Source organism: Dendrobates tinctorius, unplaced genomic scaffold (genome assembly GCF_039654945.1).
Source record: "Dendrobates tinctorius isolate UK_male_01 unplaced genomic scaffold, ASM3965494v1 ptg000326l, whole genome shotgun sequence".
In the NCBI taxonomy this organism is placed as follows: domain Eukaryota; kingdom Metazoa; phylum Chordata; class Amphibia; order Anura; family Dendrobatidae; genus Dendrobates; species Dendrobates tinctorius.
Window position 1 is genome coordinate 4,544,594 of NW_027361993.1, and position 14,686 is coordinate 4,559,279.

General features: G+C 42.2%; 1 protein-coding gene across 5 annotated transcripts in view; it reads left to right on the forward strand.

Moving 5' to 3' along the window:
• Positions 1–14,686, forward strand: part of PRDM16 (PR/SET domain 16) — an 842,524-nt gene that overhangs the window by 814,126 nt on the left and 13,712 nt on the right. For all 5 annotated transcript variants that reach the window (XM_073561698.1, XM_073561695.1, XM_073561694.1 and 2 more), the window contains 3 exons: positions 307–384; positions 4,567–4,736; positions 5,437–5,611. In XM_073561698.1, coding sequence (XP_073417799.1) covers positions 307–384; positions 4,567–4,736; positions 5,437–5,611 — 423 coding nt within the window. The remainder of the gene's footprint in view (positions 1–306; positions 385–4,566; positions 4,737–5,436; positions 5,612–14,686) is intronic.

Genomic DNA, 14,686 nt, shown 5'->3' on the forward strand with positions numbered 1-14,686 from the left:
CAGGAAGATCTACAACTGGGCCGAAGATCTTAACAGCTCCTTTACATATTAAGACAATGTAGCATTTCTCTGGAATAAGACATCAGCTTCCTATGACCTGCATGCCCATATAGACGGCTTAGGAGAGTTCATCCTACTGACCGATTCCCTTTTAATTTAACTTGGTGCTAGAGCTTGAGAATATCTGGCTAATCATCGAGAAACTGCCAAATCTGGTCACCCTTATCTCCACATTGGATGTGGATCCTCATGATGTCAATGTCCGGCCATCATTACATGTATTGAATGTTTTTGTCTCATTATCAGGTACTGTGGCAAAATATTTCCAAGATCTGCAAATTTAACAAGACATCTCAGGACCCACACAGGAGAACAACCATACAGGTGGGAGATGGCAACATTTGTTTATAGTATAAGTAAAAGTTTTTTGACCGATGGCTTACACTAGTATGTCCAGAAATGCATCCAACCATTCTGTGACCCATGATATAGCATCTTGTAGCCCAATAATCCTTATCTGTGGAACTAGACCATAAGTTATAGTAAAGTGGCCATACACTTTCGTTAAATGTTTGAGGAATGGTCTTACAATTTAATACTACTAAATAACAAAGCTGCAATTAAAGTTAGGGCTGTGACAACTGTGGGGCTAAGCAGTTATCATCGATCATCATGAACATACGTTCAAATGGATGCACTAAAGCAACAGGGACAATAGGATGACAAACCTTCTATAATGTACAATATCCCGATAAATCAAACGTGTCTCAATGATGTCACGAGCTCACAGACTTTTCATTGGCTGCCGTCTCATGAGAACCGATTCACCCTCAAAAATGATTCCCTTCATGATAAATATGCTTTATATTCACATCCAGAAGAAAGTGGTCCAACATAATCTTAGCAATAGCATTGATTTATTTCCCTTGGCTTGTCCAAGAATAAAGTAATATGTGTATTTTGTGTAAGACGTCAGCTATAGACTGACTTCTGGTGGGATTAGTTCCCTGGGGAGCCGAGGTTTATAGAACAATTTAATTGTCATCGATTTTCTTTTGCTTTCTGACAACTCTGACTGTCAGCTTAATTGTTTTGAAAGTTTATGCGAGTGTCTGTTCCATCTTGTAAATGTCTCGCTCAGAGATGACTTAGAAGGAATTAAAAAAAAAAATAATAATAATGATAATTTTTTTTTTTGCCTCGGTCTTCTCACCTTCATGTCTGCCAACTCAGAATGCTCAATTATTACGAACATATAAAAAGACAAAAAATAAAAAAATAAATTACAAAATGGTCATGTGCTGTGAGTGACTAATGGGAAATGTTAGAAATCTTAGCTGGCAGTTATCACTAAATGTTGTGTATGTTGGAATTATCACATTTTGTCCAAATTTGGCTTCTGCAGATTTGGTGTTGGAAGAAAAAAACGATTAAAGTTCAATAGAGAATGAAAGAAAAAGTAAAAATCTAAGAGTTGGTTTACACGGACCGACTAGCGGCATGATATGACCGCCAGTCAGCAAACCTTTACCAATCGGTGGTCATTTAATAGCCAGAGAAACCCCACTAAGCTAGCTCTACTAAATATGTAATTGATTGCTCAGCGCACACAGGCTGCCATATTTCTCGGTAGTGCAAGTCCTGTTTACACAGGATGATGCTCTACTGAGAATGATTATCTGTATCACTGTGCAAAAGATAATTGCACCCGATGAATGAGCATTTTGCTCATTAATTAGATGATCGGAAGAAGGTTTATATGGCAAGATAATCATGAAATTAGCATTTTAATTATTATATTGTTTGATTAGAATGCAGGGAGAGCCTAAATGGGTTTACAGCTAATCAATGCTGAGGCGGGCGCCATTGGCCTGAGCTCAACTTTACACAATGATCCCACATTTGGAAAGGCAGCGGCACACGATTCAACCACGCATCCTCGTTTACTGGTTGCCTAGTATTATTTGGGTAATGCATGATCCGACACTGGATGGAAAACCATCATGGAGACAGAAGGTTCTGCACAAGCCAACATATAGCCAGCCTTGTTTATGTACATAGACTAGGGGATTAAAAAATCCTATCATGCTCTTGCATCCCCTGTTTTAAGCGAGTGTAGCGATAACACACTGCGAGCAATCAAAGGATTGAAATATTGATGACAGCAGCAGAGTCATAGTCCATTGATTTTGTGGGAGACAATGACCTTTTTAGATTGTGTTGTTAAAGTTATGGGATGGGTTGAGTGTTACTAGAAAGACACCTGAGTTTGTTTGGGAATATGGAGCTAAATGGAGCAGGGCTAGTATTGGGTGGCACTAGAGTTCTAGTCCTCATCCTATCTGAAGAGACAATTTGCATATTTAATTTCCCATAGGAACATTGCAAGGCTTAAAAGTGTCCTCATCTTGGTATTCCAGATTTGATATGTCATTCTCCGCAAGGAGAAACGTTACCCCTTGGATCCCGGTCAGACGCCTCTCACACAGCCAAACCAGATATCACACTCTGCACTGATGAGCGACAGTACCCCAAAACACAGTGTCTACAAACTGAGATTCTGGATTGGCTTTTATCCTAAGGGTACCGTTACACCTAGCGATGCACCAGCGATCCCGACTAGCGATATGAAGCAGTCAGGATCGCTGGTGCATCGCTAGGTGGTCACTAGTGAGCTGCCACTCAGGCAGATCTCACCAGCGACATCGCTGGGGACGGGGATCGCTACTTACCTGTCAGACGCGGCGATCCTGCGTCCTCCCGCCTGGCTCCACGCGTCGCACGTCGTCACAGCAGGAAGCGCCGCAGGAAGTGGCCGACGAGGAATGGTCCAGCAGCTTCTCGCGCGATCAGCGATAACCAGCGGGGGAGCCGGTCGGAGGTAAGTATCACATGCAGCGATATCGCTAGCAATATCGCTATAACGTCACAAAATCGGTGACTTTACAGCGATATTGCTAGCGATATCGCAGTGTGTAACGGGGGCTTAAGTCATGTGCAAGGCTCGTTAAAGAGTCAATATTGACTTTTTGGATTGCTACCTCCAATAGGTGGCACTAGAGTTCTTGTCCTCTTCCTCTCTGAAGAGACAACTTACATATTTAATTTCCTAGAGAAGTATTGCAGCTTAAAATCTTCTTCACCTTGGCATGCCAGGCTTGACATGTCACTCTCTGCAAGGAGAAATATTTCCTCTTGGATCTTAATCTTTTACTACTATTTTCTTTACCAATGTTGTGTTCCTCATGGATGTTGCCTGTGCCATGGTCGCCATAATAGTTCAGTTCATGCACAATCTCCATCTTTTTATGCAGCAGAGTAAAATGTTACAGGACATTTAAGTGGTCAAGGACGTTATTGTTGGACTAGGGCGTAAATTTATTAGGTGGCATGCCGGCACCTCCAGCTGTCTCAGACTTAAGTAGCTCAGATAAAGTATCAGAACCGGCCAGGATTAATTTGTCTTTAACATGATTTTAATCTACCCGGTAAACCAACACCTGTCAGCTTTACAAAACATTTATGCCTTTCTCGCCATTTAAGCAAACAGAACAGTAGATGGTAAGACGCAAACTGAATGACTTGAGTAAATGGATGGGAATTAATCATTATCCTCCCATTTTATGTGCTGGAATAAGTGCCATCTAAGTGTGAGGTAGCGGGGAGCAACCCTCCCTTCTTTATTAAAGAAAACATCAGTTTTCTGCCAGTTTTACCTGCCAAAAATGTTTTAATTTGTGACTGCGCTTTCGTTCTATTTATGTTACAGTCTGCAGGTTATTTTTACTTTTTTGCCATTTTTCATTATTGGGGGTGCGGAGAGCTGCAGATGTACACTGCACTTCTCAGTTTTCATTTCTGTTGCTGGCATATTAATTCTTTAGTTGGTGGGCAAATCGCATAATGCAAGGGGCACCGATCCCTATAAAGTTTCAGGGCGGCATTCAGACACCAGTTAAGTGAAAGAGAGAAAATGTTCTCATGTATTTTCGCGCCAAAAATGATATGTGTCAACAATATATCAAGAGAACTTCAGCACCAAATTTATTAGATTGAAGATTGCTTGATACAATGTAATGCTCCCTGATGAGTGTATACAGATAATATCCAACGTTTCGCCATGTATATTACATGGTTAGGACAGATTTCCAATTTGGATCAATGAGTTTTATTGATATCAGACTTTAGCATCCATTCAAGTCCCTTCTGCAATCCTAACCAAGGATCCAACTGGATGACAATGTGGGCAGTGACGACCTCTTGCATCTACATCCTGGCAGGGCCAAGGCACGTTAGTCTGCAAATAATTATCACCGACTTCATTGCCTCTTGTAATCACAGTTGATAGCAAGCATACTGTCCTACTGTTGCCTGTAAATGCAGTCCCAGCCCAAATGCTAGCGGTTCTACTTTATTAAGCCCCCTTTTCAGCCTCTCTGCTGGGGCTTTCTTTATAGGATGTAGAGATAGGACTTGTGACTGGGATTAGCAGGTCATGTAATATATAATAGTAAAATATGAAGAAAAAACAGAAAGGCATTTTACTTTTTTTTTGCTTTTTTACAGGTGTAAATATTGTGACCGGTCTTTTAGCATTTCCTCCAACCTCCAGCGGCACGTCCGAAACATACATAACAAAGAGAAGCCTTTCAAATGCCACTTGTGTAATAGGTGTTTCGGCCAACAGACAAACCTAGATCGACACCTAAAGAAACATGAACATGAGAATGTTCCAGGTAAGCAGTAGTCCTGGGTAATGAATTAATGAGATAGTAGCAAGGTATGAAGGATAAAATTGTGAAAAATTTGCAGTTACAGTGCCCTAATGAATTTTATTGGCTTGTCAATGGTGGATGGCATCAGTGTTGGATTTCTCAGAATTGGAACCTGAATGCAAAATTCGTAACAAGACTCCTCATACCCTGTGCCATTTATACAATTACTGTATTTTCAAGGGTGTTTGAGACCCCCTGGGCACCAAATGTCACTGTTACCATTGCACCCAATATCACTACACTCCTGGTTACCCTAATAGTTTTTAGACCCGCCGGTGTAGGGAGTGAGCTTGAAATCAGCCAACCTTCATGTGCTCCCAGCATGTATAACTTCATGGTCTTTTAAACCTAATTAATTGAATTGAAGCTTCTTCTAGTCCGGGAAGGTCTTCCTAGGTGTGGACTTCATTATTCCTCCTAAGAGAGATTATGAGAAGTGACTTGCCCAAAAATGATGCATAGAGTGATTGTCACCTTCCCAGGCCTCACACATACCATTACGTTAGGGTGGTCCATTACTGGACATTTTTTATGACATATTCCTGGAAAATATTTCGTAATAAATCACAATTTTTCTTATTAACGACTTTCTACTTGTTCGGTTGTGTTAATAATTCTCAGCTTTTTCTAATTTTATTTTATTTTTCTATTTCCTGTCCAGTGAGTCAGCACACAGGAGTAATTGGAAACCACCACGGAACTAGCGTCTCATCCCCTAATTCTGAATCAGAAAACCATGCACTTTTAGATGAGAAAGAAGATTCCTACTTCTCAGAAATTCGAAACTTTATTGCAAATAGCGAGTTGAATCAAACTTCAAGTCTAGGTGAAAAAAGGTAAATAAAATGGGAATTTTATAGTTTTTTATTTTTTTTACTAGCTGTAAAGTTATAAGTTCTACAAGACTCGGCCTTGGTTATTTCATACTTGCATCACTTCCTCAGTGATTCATGAGATTTTGGCTTGGTAACTGAAAGATAATTGTATTATGTCACTGGATCTCGTTTGTGGAGGCTTTGTGGTAAATCAGGCAACATGCGTATAAAATGCAATGTCCGTTGATAAGTTTGATGAAAGCTGACCCCGGTGTTGTCAGCCAGCTGCACTGAAGAATGTTGCCAGTTCTACACAAACTTTTTCTTAGGATGAACTTGGAAGACTAGCCACCACCAGGTGCATCCCATAAATCAAATCGTTGGATTCAGACAGTCTTAAAAATGATTATTAGTCAGAGAAACATTGTGATATTCTGAATCTAAAGGTCAAGATTATTGTCTTTTGTGTGTTAATGTGTGTTTATTACGGCTAGATAGACCAGAGCTGAGCTGAGCTTGCCATTTTGCACAGGGTGATAATACAATCTGTGGTTTTACAAGGAAAATATTTTTCAGTACAACCTAGAGTGAAGGATGTATCAGAATTATTTTGTTCCGGTCAGCTTTACCAAATGAACACAAAATGTTTAGACCCATAGTAAAGCCAATAGACCCCTTAATGCTACTCTAATGGAGGATACAAATGTCAAATTCCATCCTGACATGACACTGAGGATTTGACTTAAAAAAGTCCTAGGGATCATGCACAGTATGTACTCACAGGCCCCCGTCTTACCCCGGTATGAGCCATGCTCCTGTCTTCTCCGGACTCACATGACCGCCTCTTTAGCCTGCCAGATCTCTTTCTCAATGCAAGTCTATGGATTCAGAACAAGAATACAGAGCCCAAATTCTCATAAACTTACATTAAGAACATTCCAAAAGAGACCTCCGCTCCATACATCACTATGTGATTCGGTAGGTCACAAATGCGATGATGTAGTGCCGAAGTGGAGCTGATACCAGGAGAAGATGGTTATAAGGTAGTAGGTTGCTACACTAATTAGACTCACATACATGAAAGATAGCACTTGGGAAAATTAAAAGAAAAGTCACTGGAGTGGTCTTTAAGCCTCCATACATATTAGACTAATGTTGATCAAACCCGTCAATATCAACAGGTTCGGCAAGCAATCTTATATGTATGGAAGTGTTAGGAGTGGCGGAAGGCACTAAACAAAAATATAATTACAGTGCCTTCGCCACTCAGGGTCCACCGTGCGGAAGCTGGAAAAACCGCAGCTAAGTGAAGGCAGAGCAATCTGGCGGTAGTGTGCAAAGGGTTAAACTGCACCCAATTGCACTGAGCAAGCTCTGTTACAATCACAGAGGCTGCAAGCAAAAACCAAGCACAGAAACGCTGAGTCTGTTCAAGGTCACAGAATCTCAGCGATGCACACGCGGTATTCATGGTCACAGGAGTAGCCTTAGACAGCAGGACTACTCCGTCTAGACCTACCGTAGAGACACGTGTGCGTGGTGTCGCAACTGCAAACGCCCGGCAGGACTGCAATCGCAGTGCGGCGATAATTGCGCCGCTGGCAAAACGCCACTATCACGCTGGCGCAATGCAGATGCTAAGCTGCTGATATAGATGGAGCAAATGCGCGCTGGCGCTAGCGCTGCTACTGGCAGAACTCACTCACACAGACGTAGTATCAGAGGAATGGGGGTTTCAAATGAGTCATTCACCAGTCCAAGCATCCATCTACAAACATACAGCAGCAAGAATGAATATACTAGCGCATGGCGGAACAGCCATGCGTGCTTTTTATAGTGAACAGGACCTTCCGGAAATCTCCAAGGCTCCAGGAAGAGCCAATAGGATTCGACACAGGACCTGAGCACCTGACTCCCGAACTCCAATGGGGGTTCGTCCCATGAGCATGCTCAGATGAGGGAACAAAGGACTTAGCCTCTGGAGAGAGTTGCCGCAGGGCAATCTCCTCTGCAATCTCCTCTGCAGCAGGAAAAGCGCAGGAGACTGCAGAATGTGAGGATCTAGATTTCAGCAAAGGAGAGGCAGAAATCTGACTCCTAACAGGAAGTCCCAGTCAGCTGGTTGTTGGGGGAGGTGTTGATTGGGAAGGTCTGATTTTGGACTGCCAATTGTTTTTGTTCTGTAGGAGATTAGCCACTGTCTGTAATGTCTGCCAACAGTTCTCTCATAGTGAAGGCAGAAGCACTTGGCTGAACAAGTGTTTCTGTGTGTGGGATAGCTGCCGGCTGAACGATTGGCTAAACCATTGTTCAGACAACAGTCATCCAATGTGTATGGCGAGCTTTAGTGTCATGATCTGTCTTCTATGTCAACATGTAGAATTTTTGCTACATGACATAAGATGGCGATAGACTTGATATCAACGATCATTTGACTACTGGCTATCTATGCTGATCACCATGGCCATGCATGATTAAAATGACCATGCTATTTCAATAAAGTAATGGGATAAGATGCAGCCTGGTGCCTTTGACACTGCTTAGCTTCTTGATGAAGTATAGAGATGGAACAGTGAAAGTGATAAAAATGAGAGCTATCAGCCTGGAAGCCGAAGTAGACCATAATATTTGGCATATTGAGTGGAGTAAGTAGCTCAAAGACACCACTGGTGCCAGTTTATCTCCTCTGAGCGCAAAAGGTTTGGGAATTTAAATTCAAAGTGCCTGATATCGCTCTACACATGACAGAATTTGTCACCGAAAAGTCAAATGGATATAGTCCCTTGTCCATTGCCGGATCTGAGAGAGTCCCTTTTTTGTACATTTTCTTTGAGTACAGAGTAGATCAAATTTCCACACAAGAAACATAGCCACTTAATTAATATGGGTGAAAAAAAAATATGTCCATCAAGTCCACCCGAGGGATGGGAAGGGATAAAGGGTAAAGAAGACTTATACAACCATAATGCATGACCCAGTCTGCCCTACAACACCTTTTTTCTTCCTGATCTCAATTGCAGATCAACTGGAACAAACTTTCAGAAAACAACTCTTTGGGGGTCTTTATTTTTAGTTTTCAGAGAAGAAAGTGGCTATTTACATATTCAGTTTTTTTTTTTTTAGAGGAAACTGAGCAGAAACTCAAAGTTTTTGAGATGTCTTGCATTTTTGAGTTGGATTTGGAGAGTTTCCCCTTAGTTCCTGCACTAAAAACTCCTCAAAAGATTCCGTGTCCTGAAGCTATGTGTGTGTAGGTACGTGTGCCGACTGGGGATTGGTCCCTTTTTCGCCGCGAACAGACTGGAGACAGAAACCGATGTGCGTTCAACAGGTCCTCTTTATTGGCCGTCCTCTCGACGACCACAGCATCACACAGCAGCACGACAGCTTCTACGCACTGGCCCGGGTACCTTTCACTTTTCTTCTCTTTCCTCTTACAGTGACGTCACTCGCAGTTCTTTCACTGTGGCTGCCATTAGGCCTACGGCCACAGCGCTTCCCCTGTCCGAGTCCGTCCATCTGGTACCCCCGGGCTTTCTCTGTCCTGCGGCTCTCCTGTCAGGGCCACCCCCTGACCGTCTCTCTCCTCAGTGCCTCCCGCAGCTTCTTCTCTGTCCGTCTCTCCCTTCTCGGCTCCTCTTCTCCTGAGCCCCTCCTCCTGGACTGAATTCCTTCTGGAACTCTCTCTCACTACTTATTCCCCTCCCCGGGAATTCCCCTCTAGAACTCCTGTAACTCCACCCCCCATGTCTCTGCGGTTTCGTAGTCTTAAGCTGTTGTTAAGCCCTTTCCTCACTGCTCCCTGCTTCCATCTTGTGGCCAAACTTCAGTACCATCTCTTTTTCCTGCTGTTCTTGGTCTCTCCCTATTGGCCAAACCCAGTACTTTACCATCTTCCACTGTCTCTAGCTGTCTCCCCACTTACATATACAGCAGTCCACGTCAAGTACCTTTATTGAACATTTTGCATTCACCTTCCTACTGCAAACAGGTCCATAGGTCAGTCCACTTCCCTACATGTGCACAGAGTCTTTTTGCTGAGTTTTTGAGAGGAAACTGAGCAGAACCTCCACGTTTTTGAGTAGTTTTGAATTTTTTAGAAAGATTTAAAGTTTCCTGTTAATTTCCTCTTGGTTTTTGCTCCAAAACCTATTCAAAAAATCTCTGTGTGAACATAGCCACTGAGCAAGAACTCAACGTTTTTGAAAAACTTTGCATTTTTGAGTTTCATTTCGAGAGGTTCCCATTAGCTTGTGCTCTCTTTCTGCTCCAAAAACTCTTGAAAAGTCTCTGTGCTCCCATACCGAGTGGTTATGTGCACAGAGTCTTGTTGCTGATTTTTTGCATGGAATTTCATTTCATCTTGGCTTCTCCAAAACCGCCTCAAAAAACTTTGTGTGCACATAGTCATCAAGTACAAACTCAAAGTTTTTGAAAAATGTTGAAGTTTGGAGAAGGATTTTCAGTGTTTCTGCACCTTACAAATTTACCCTTCTTCTTTCAATTAATTGATTATTCATCCGTCTGTCACTAATCATCTAGTGCAAACTGGGCATTTTTGTAGAAGCCCTTTTAAATTCGATTTATAAAGAACCATAAGAATCAGAAGATCTACTTAATAAACCACACGTTCAGTATTAATATACAAAGCTTGGGAGATTTACAGAGTGTGAAGGATAAACTGTCTGTATGTATAGAGCCGGAGACGGCAGCTAGTCCATTATTAGGCTGAAATTAAGTGGCTGGTAAATTAACGAAGGACATTGCATTAATCATCTAATAAGACAAAAGTTCTCTTTCTTCATGGCTCAATCATGAGCCTTCACCAGCAGTGTGACCGCCCTTCAGATCACTCTGTCCCAGCTGGGGCCTGCAGCCTGCAGTTATTTATCTAAAAGCTGGAAGGTGTAGGAAGCTTTCAACACAATTTTAACACTGTTTTTGTTGAGTTGGTTTCTCAGGCTCTTAGGTTAAAAAGGCAATTTAAATTTTTTTTTTCTTATTGCAATAAGATCATATAGCAGTTACATTGTCATGTTACTAATAACCTTGGCTTAGAAAGTTCTACTTAGTTGACAATAATTAACTGGTTACATTGTTGCCCATCCTTTCTTAATTTTCTGATATTTTGAAAGAATATAATTAGTTAATATAAAAAATATTGATTCATTAGATGTAATGACTTAACGTGAGTAAGGGTCTGTTCAAACATTTGAGCTTTTTTTTACATTTTAATTACATCACTACATGTGGCCACATATAAGTCTAAAGCAGTAGAAAGTTTAAAGCGGTTGGCCACTTTTGCTTTTTTTTGTGTTGGGGATATGATTTGTGGCATTTTCTAATATATTAGTATAGCAGGTCCTCCTCCTGCACTGGCTAGTGCCACCTGCCTTCACACACTCCCCAGAGGTCCTGTTCTCATTGGCTGTTGGTGGAGGATGTGACCAGATCTGTCCTCCGCCTCCACCAATAGAAAAAGGCTGCACATGGAAAAGCTGTTTTTCCATTGGAGGAGGCTGAGGACAGAGCTGGTTACATGCTCCTCTATTATTGACCAATGAGAAGAGGAGCTCTGTGCAGTCTGTGGGGAAGAAGGAGAACCTGTAAATGCCAAAAAATGATTTCCCTATCACATTTGGTAAAATAAAGTGGCAAGCCTGTTTAATGATCAAATAGGTCTATTTTTCGCATTTGCTCTTTTCACCCAAAAGTTACTTGACACAGTGAACCAGTTCTGCCAGGAGTGTCTTATTAAAGGGAATCTGCAGAAGTTCACACCCCAAACTGTTTATATGAACATGTAGCTCTTTTAAAGACAAGTCTAGCAATACCTGTACATGGCCATTCTGTTCCTCTTTTACTGAAAAATCAGTGTTTGAATTCATATGCAAATGCGGCTGAAATTGTAGATCTGAAGCTTCCGTCACTCCAGCTCTGTTCCCGGAAAAGTTCCGCCTCCTCCTGCTTGACTGATGTTTCCTTTGCCTGAAGTCACACAGCATAGAGGTCAGATTTATTATAGGAATACCATGGCACAGAAATAATTGCAGGTGAAACAAGCGTGATTTATTGATGCAGCCAAAATGATCTGTGCATAACACAGGCATAGAGGCTGTAAGTCAAGTAGGAGGGGTGATGCTAGGTGTGGAATAGAGCTGGAGTGGCAGATGCTTCAGATCAACATATCATTTCAAATGCTGATTTTTCAGTAATGGAGGAGTGGACTGGCCTGGCAAAGGCATTGCTGAAATTGTCTTTGACAGAGCTACATACACATATGAACAGTTTGGGGGGTGAAATCTTGTTGACAGATTCACTTTAAATATCATAGTAACCACCAGGGATGCGGTGTCCCTAAAAACCAGGATACAATAGAAATGAAATATTTTTTCCTAATGACTTGATGGTGATCATGGCGGATCATTTAGATATTCTTTTTCCAGTTTCTGCTTAGAACATGTTCACCTGCCTAATGAAAATTGAAATATTAAAAAACTAACATTAACTAATATAAAAATAATTCATGAGAACGGCTAATGAACAAAAGCTTTAATGAAGCATCTGTGTCACATTTTGCAGGTTATTCCCCAATGAATCTCATTAGCGCGTTGTGTAAACATAAGGGGTGTAGTTCATTTTAAATTCCCACACAGGCTGCAAATGTCGCCAGGAGAGCCGAGAATAGAGCCTATCAAAATGAGGTTTGTTTTCTGTCTGTCTGGGTGGGTGATAAATGGCATTCGGAGATGCTGACAGCAAGAGCCATGTAATCGCCAACCAATTTTTTTTTTATCCCCGAGCTTGCATTGTTTATTCAGCATAGCAGATGGGAATTTTAACCATTCACAGTTTAGAGGCCTCAAGCTACATTGTCATCACTTGAACACATTTGCAGCATTCAAGAATATTTTTATGTTTATATTTTTTCCATGTTTTTAATATGTTCAGTAACATTTTTTTCAACTGCAAGATTAAGATCCTTTTCTGGAAATATTGCAAATGTCAAGCAGAACATACATTTATATATACTTTTTGAAAGGAAAATGGTTGTTGTTGAAATGTTTCTTATGTATAAGGCAGTCATCTACGGTAAATTTTACTTAGAAGCTATTTCAGATGGTCCTGGACAATGGTTCTGAAAAAGATATTCCTCAAACACCATTACTAATACCTACAGTTCTATTGAGGCAAAATGGCATTGAGGAGTGCATGGTCCAATAACTACAACCATGTAACAATCTTATACGTGTGTAGCACCAGTTTATTAGCTCTTTTGGTATTCTTCATACTTTATACAGTGTTTGCTGGTTCCAAAATTGACATGACATAATATTAACACTTTCCCCATTTTACATTCTAGTTTTTTTTTTTTGACTGTCATTTCCACGTAAAGTATTCCCATTCTTTCTATACAGGTTGTCCAGGCTTGAGGCTTAACTCTGCAGTCATTCTAAGTGACTGCAGATTTGTTAATCCTCACAACGCACAGTGGGCACGCTTTCAGGACTCGTCGGTATTGGGAGTTAGCGGGCCCCTGATCACAAGTATGTAATTTGCATACATGAGGTCACGTGCTGACTAGATGTGAGCAGACTCATTCAATACAAGTGAAAGCCGGACGCATCTAGTTGGAATGGGGCCAGCAGTATACAAATTACATAATTGTGGCCACATCACCGCCCGCTTCTGGCCCCAGAGAATCTTCACAGCGTGCACTGTGCCACATCACCACCTGCTCCCGTCACCGGAGAATCCTGGCAGCGTGAACTGTGCCACATCACTGCCCGCTCCCGGCCCCAGAGAATCCTGACCACATGCACTATGCCACATCACCGCCCACTCCCGGCACTGGAGAATCTTGATAGCGTGCACTGTGCCTCATCACCGCCCGCTCCCGACCCCAGAATATCCTGACCACATGCACTATGCCACATCACCGCCCGCTCCCAGCACCGGAGAATCCTGATAAAGTGCACTGTGCCACATAACCGCCCGCTCCCAGCCCTAGATATTCCTGACAGCATCCACTGTGCCACATCACCGCCCATTCCCGGCACTGGAGAATCCTGACAGCATGCACTGTGCTCATGCAGTGAGGATTCATAAATCTGCAATCACAGATACTCACATCCTGCACTGACCCCCATTGCAGAGAAATTGGCACCAGGTCTTCTTGTTTAACATTGGATGTATGGTTCACATGGCATAACAATCAGCGATTGCTAAAGAGCTGCTTCACTCACATTTCCTTTGGATGAACCCCGAACGTCCAAAGGAAGTTCAATAACTGCACTATTATTGACTATTCATTTGCGGTAGTGCTCAAATGGCATAAAGTGTCAGGCTACCCTTGGCAGATGCAGCATTAACATTGTAGAAATGGCGCCGATTATATTATTTATGAAAGGCTTGTCCGATCAGTGAACAAAAATGGAATGCGAGCTGGAGTAAAGGTACTGTCACACTTAGCGATGTACCAGCGATCCCAACCAGCGATATGATGCAGTCAGGATCGCTGGTACATCGCTAAATGGTTGCTAGTGAGCTGCCACACAGGCAGATCTCACCAGCGACATCGCAGGGGTCAGGGGTTGCTACTTACCTGTCAGATGAGGCGATCCTGACATCCTCCCGCCCGCGTCCACGCGTCGCTCGTCTCCACAGCAGGAAGCTGACGACGAGAAACTGTCCAGGACGTTCTCGCGCGATCAGCGATAACCAGCGGGGGAGCGGTCGGAGGTAAGTATCAGACATAGCGATATCACTAGAAATATCGCTATAACGTCACAAAAACCAGTGACGTTATAGCGATATTGCTAGCGATATCGCTTAGTGTGACAGGCCCTTAAAATGTGCCGTCTCTTTATGAAGTTGGTACATCTTACAAAAGGTGTTCAGGAGTTGGCTAACACTTCTGATGGGATTTACTTTCAAGTTGCATGAAAATTTTGCAACATTTCAAGGGTTTTTACGCCAGAAAGCTTACAAAAACTCACAGCTGGGGGAGTGTCACAGCCCCGCATTTTTCTCCACCGTCACTTCTAAAACTCACACAATATCTCCATCCTGAAATAAATAGTGAAGGAAATTTTT